Here is a 3,517-nt window from a genome sequence, read left to right on the forward strand (position 1 = left end):
ACACTAATCTGTTAGCAGCTGACCATTGGAAATGCAAGTTTCTATTCTGGGTTCTGCAGTGGAAAAGCTGTATGTAGGTGACCAGAGCAATCCCAAGGTGGACTCTGAGGTCGCCTTGTTGAGAGTGAAGGCTCAAAACTGATGGACATCCGAAACATCTGGACCTGTCACCGGAAGGTTGCATGTTTCAGACATTCAAGATGGGCTGCTGGATGTAAGTTTGCACAGCACAGCTAACCTGATGTATACTCCTACAGCCCCGAATACTCCCACAGCCCCTTATACCTACAGCCCCGAATACTCCCACAGCCCCTTATACCTACAGCCCCGAATACTCCCACAGCCCCTTATACCTACAGCCCCGAATACTCCCACAGCCCCTTATACCTACAGCCCCGAATACTCCCACAGCCCCTTATACCTACAGCCCCGAATACTCCCACAGCCCCTTATACCTACAGCCCCGAATACTCCCACAGCCCCTTATACCTACAGCCCCGAATACTCCCACAGCCCCTTATACCTACAGCCCCGAATACTCCCACAGCCCCTTATACCTACAGCCCCGAATACTCCCACAGCCCCTTATACCTACAGCCCCGAATACTCCCACAGCCCCTTATACCTACAGCCCCGAATACTCCCACAGCCCCTTGGACCTACAGCCCCGAATATTCCCACAGCCCCTTATACCTACAGCCCCGAATACTCCCACAGCCCCTTATACCTACAGCCCCGAATACTCCCACAGCCCCTTATACCGACAGCCCCGAATACTCCCACAGCCCCTTATACCTACAGCCCCGAATACTCCTACAACCCCTTGGACCTACAGCCCCGAATATTCCCACAGCCCCTTGGACCTACAGCCCCGAATACTCCCACAGCCCCTTATACCTACAGCCCCGAATACTCCCACAGCCCCTTATACCTACAGCCCCGAATACTCCCACAGCCCCTTATACCTACAGCCCCGAATACTCCCACAGCCCCTTATACCTACAGCCCCGAATACTCCCACAGCCCCTTATACCTACAGCCCCGAATACTCCCACAGCCCCTTATACCTACAGCCCCGAATACTCCCACAGCCCCTTATACCTACAGCCCCGAATACTCCCACAGCCCCTTATACCTACAGCCCCTTATACCTACAGCCCCGAATACTCCTACAGCCCCTTATACCTACAGCCCCGAATACTCCTACAGCCCCTTATACCTACAGCCCCGAATACTCCCACAGTCCCTTATACCTACAGCCCCTTATACCTACAGCCCCGAATACTCCTACAGCCCCTTATACCTACAGCCCCGAATACTCCCACAGCCCCTTATACCTACAGCCCCGAATAATCCCACAGCCCCAAATGGACCTACAGCCCCGAATACTCCCACAGCCCCTTATACCTACAGCCCCGAATACTCCCACAGCCCCTTATACCTACAGCCCCGAATACTCCCACAGCCCCTTATACCTACAGCCCCGAATACTCCCACAGCCCCAAATGGACCTACAGCCCCGAATACTCCCACAGCCCCTTATACCTACAGCCCCGAATACTCCCACAGCCCCTTATACCTACAGCCCCGAATACTCCTACAGCCCCTTATACCTACAGCCCCGAATACTCCTACAGCCCCTTATACCTACAGCCCCGAATACTCCCACAGCCCCAAATGGACCTACAGCCCCGAATACTCCCACAGCCCCTTATACCTACAGCCCCGAATACTCCCACAGCCCCTTATACCTACAGCCCCGAATACTCCTACAGCCCCTTATACCTACAGCCCCGAATACTCCTACAGCCCCTTATACCTACAGCCCCGAATACTCCCACAGCCCCTTATACCTACAGCCCCGAATACTCCCACAGCCCCTTATACCTACAGCCCCGAATACTCCCACAGCCCCTTATACCTACAGCCCCGAATACTCCCACAGCCCCTCATACCTACAGCCCCGAATATTCCCACAGCCCCTTATACCTACAGCCCCGAATACTCCCACAGCCCCTTATACCTACAGCCCCGAATACTCCCACAGCCCCTTATACCTACAGCCCCGAATACTCCCACAGCCCCTTATACCTACAGCCCCGAATACTCCCACAGCCCCAAATGGACCTACAGCCCCGAATACTCCCACAGCCCCTTATACCTACAGCCCCGAATACTCCCACAGCCCCTTATACCTACAGCCCCGAATACTCCTACAGCCCCTTATACCTACAGCCCCGAATACTCCTACAGCCCCTTATACCTACAGCCCCGAATACTCCCACAGCCCCAAATGGACCTACAGCCCCGAATACTCCCACAGCCCCTTATACCTACAGCCCCGAATACTCCTACAGCCCCTTATACCTACAGCCCCGAATACTCCCACAGCCCCTTATACCTACAGCCCCGAATACTCCCACAGCCCCTTATACCTACAGCCCCGAATACTCCCACAGCCCCTTATACCTACAGCCCCGAATACTCCTACAGCCCCTTATACCTACAGCCCCGAATACTCCCACAGCCCCTTATACCTACAGCCCCGAATACTCCTACAGCCCCTTATACCTACAGCCCCGAATACTCCTACAGCCCCTAATACCTACAGCCCCGAATACTCCCACAGCCCCTTATACCTACAGCCCCGAATACTCCCACAGCCCCTTATACCTACAGCCCTGAATACTCCCACAGCCCCTTATACCTACAGCCCCGAATACTCCCACAGCCCCTTATACCTACAGCCCCGAATACTCCCACAGCCCCTTATATCTACAGCCCCGAATATTCCCACAGCCCCTTATACCTACAGCCCCGAATACTCCCACAGCCCCTTATACCTACAGCCCCGAATACTCCCACAGCCCCAAATGGACCTACAGCCCCGAATACTCCCACAGCCCCAAATGGACCTACAGCCCCGAATACTCCCACAGCCCCTTATACCTACAGCCCCGAATACTCCCACAGCCCCAAATGGACCTACAGCCCCGAATACTCCCACAGCCCCTTATACCTACAGCCCCGAATACTCCCACAGCCCCTTATACCTACAGCCCCGAATACTCCCACAGCCCCTTATACCTACAGCCCCGAATACTCCCACAGCCCCTTATACCTACAGCCCCGAATACTCCCACAGCCCCTTATACCTACAGCCCCGAATACTCCCACAGCCCCTTATACCTACAGCCCCGAATACTCCCACAGCCCCTTATACCTACAGCCCCGAATACTCCCACAGCCCCTTATACCTACAGCCCCGAATACTCCTACAGCCCCTTGGACCTACAGCCCCGAATATTCCTACAACCCCAAATGGACCTACAGCCCCTGATGCTCCTATAGCTCATATAAATCACTAAACTTTCCCAAAAAAAGGTTTTGTAAGGAGTTTGCATGTTCTCCCTGTGATATATGACTTTCCTTCCTCAGCCTGAAGTCATGGAGCTTGGTGAATCTAAACTCCCCAAACATGTGACTGGCATCCCATCAAAGAGATCCCCTGGCCCTT

At 54.3% G+C, this 3,517-nt stretch overlaps 1 protein-coding gene across 1 annotated transcript; it reads left to right on the forward strand.

Moving 5' to 3' along the window:
• The first annotated feature begins 241 nt into the window (after window positions 1–241).
• On the forward strand, window positions 242–2,602 carry LOC125705219 (adhesive plaque matrix protein-like). Its single transcript, XM_048971662.1, has one exon. The coding sequence runs from the start codon at window positions 242–244 to the stop codon at window positions 2,600–2,602; it is 2,361 nt and encodes a 786-aa protein (XP_048827619.1).
• The last annotated feature ends 915 nt before the right edge of the window (window positions 2,603–3,517 follow it).

Source organism: Brienomyrus brachyistius, chromosome 12 (genome assembly GCF_023856365.1).
Source record: "Brienomyrus brachyistius isolate T26 chromosome 12, BBRACH_0.4, whole genome shotgun sequence".
Taxonomy (NCBI): Eukaryota; Metazoa; Chordata; class Actinopteri; order Osteoglossiformes; family Mormyridae; genus Brienomyrus; species Brienomyrus brachyistius.

What these genes read in the sequence shown, in the direction of transcription:
- LOC125705219 (XM_048971662.1), top strand. Translation starts at nt 242, where the DNA reads ATGTATACTCCTACAGCCCCGAATACTCCCACAGCCCCTTATACCTAC.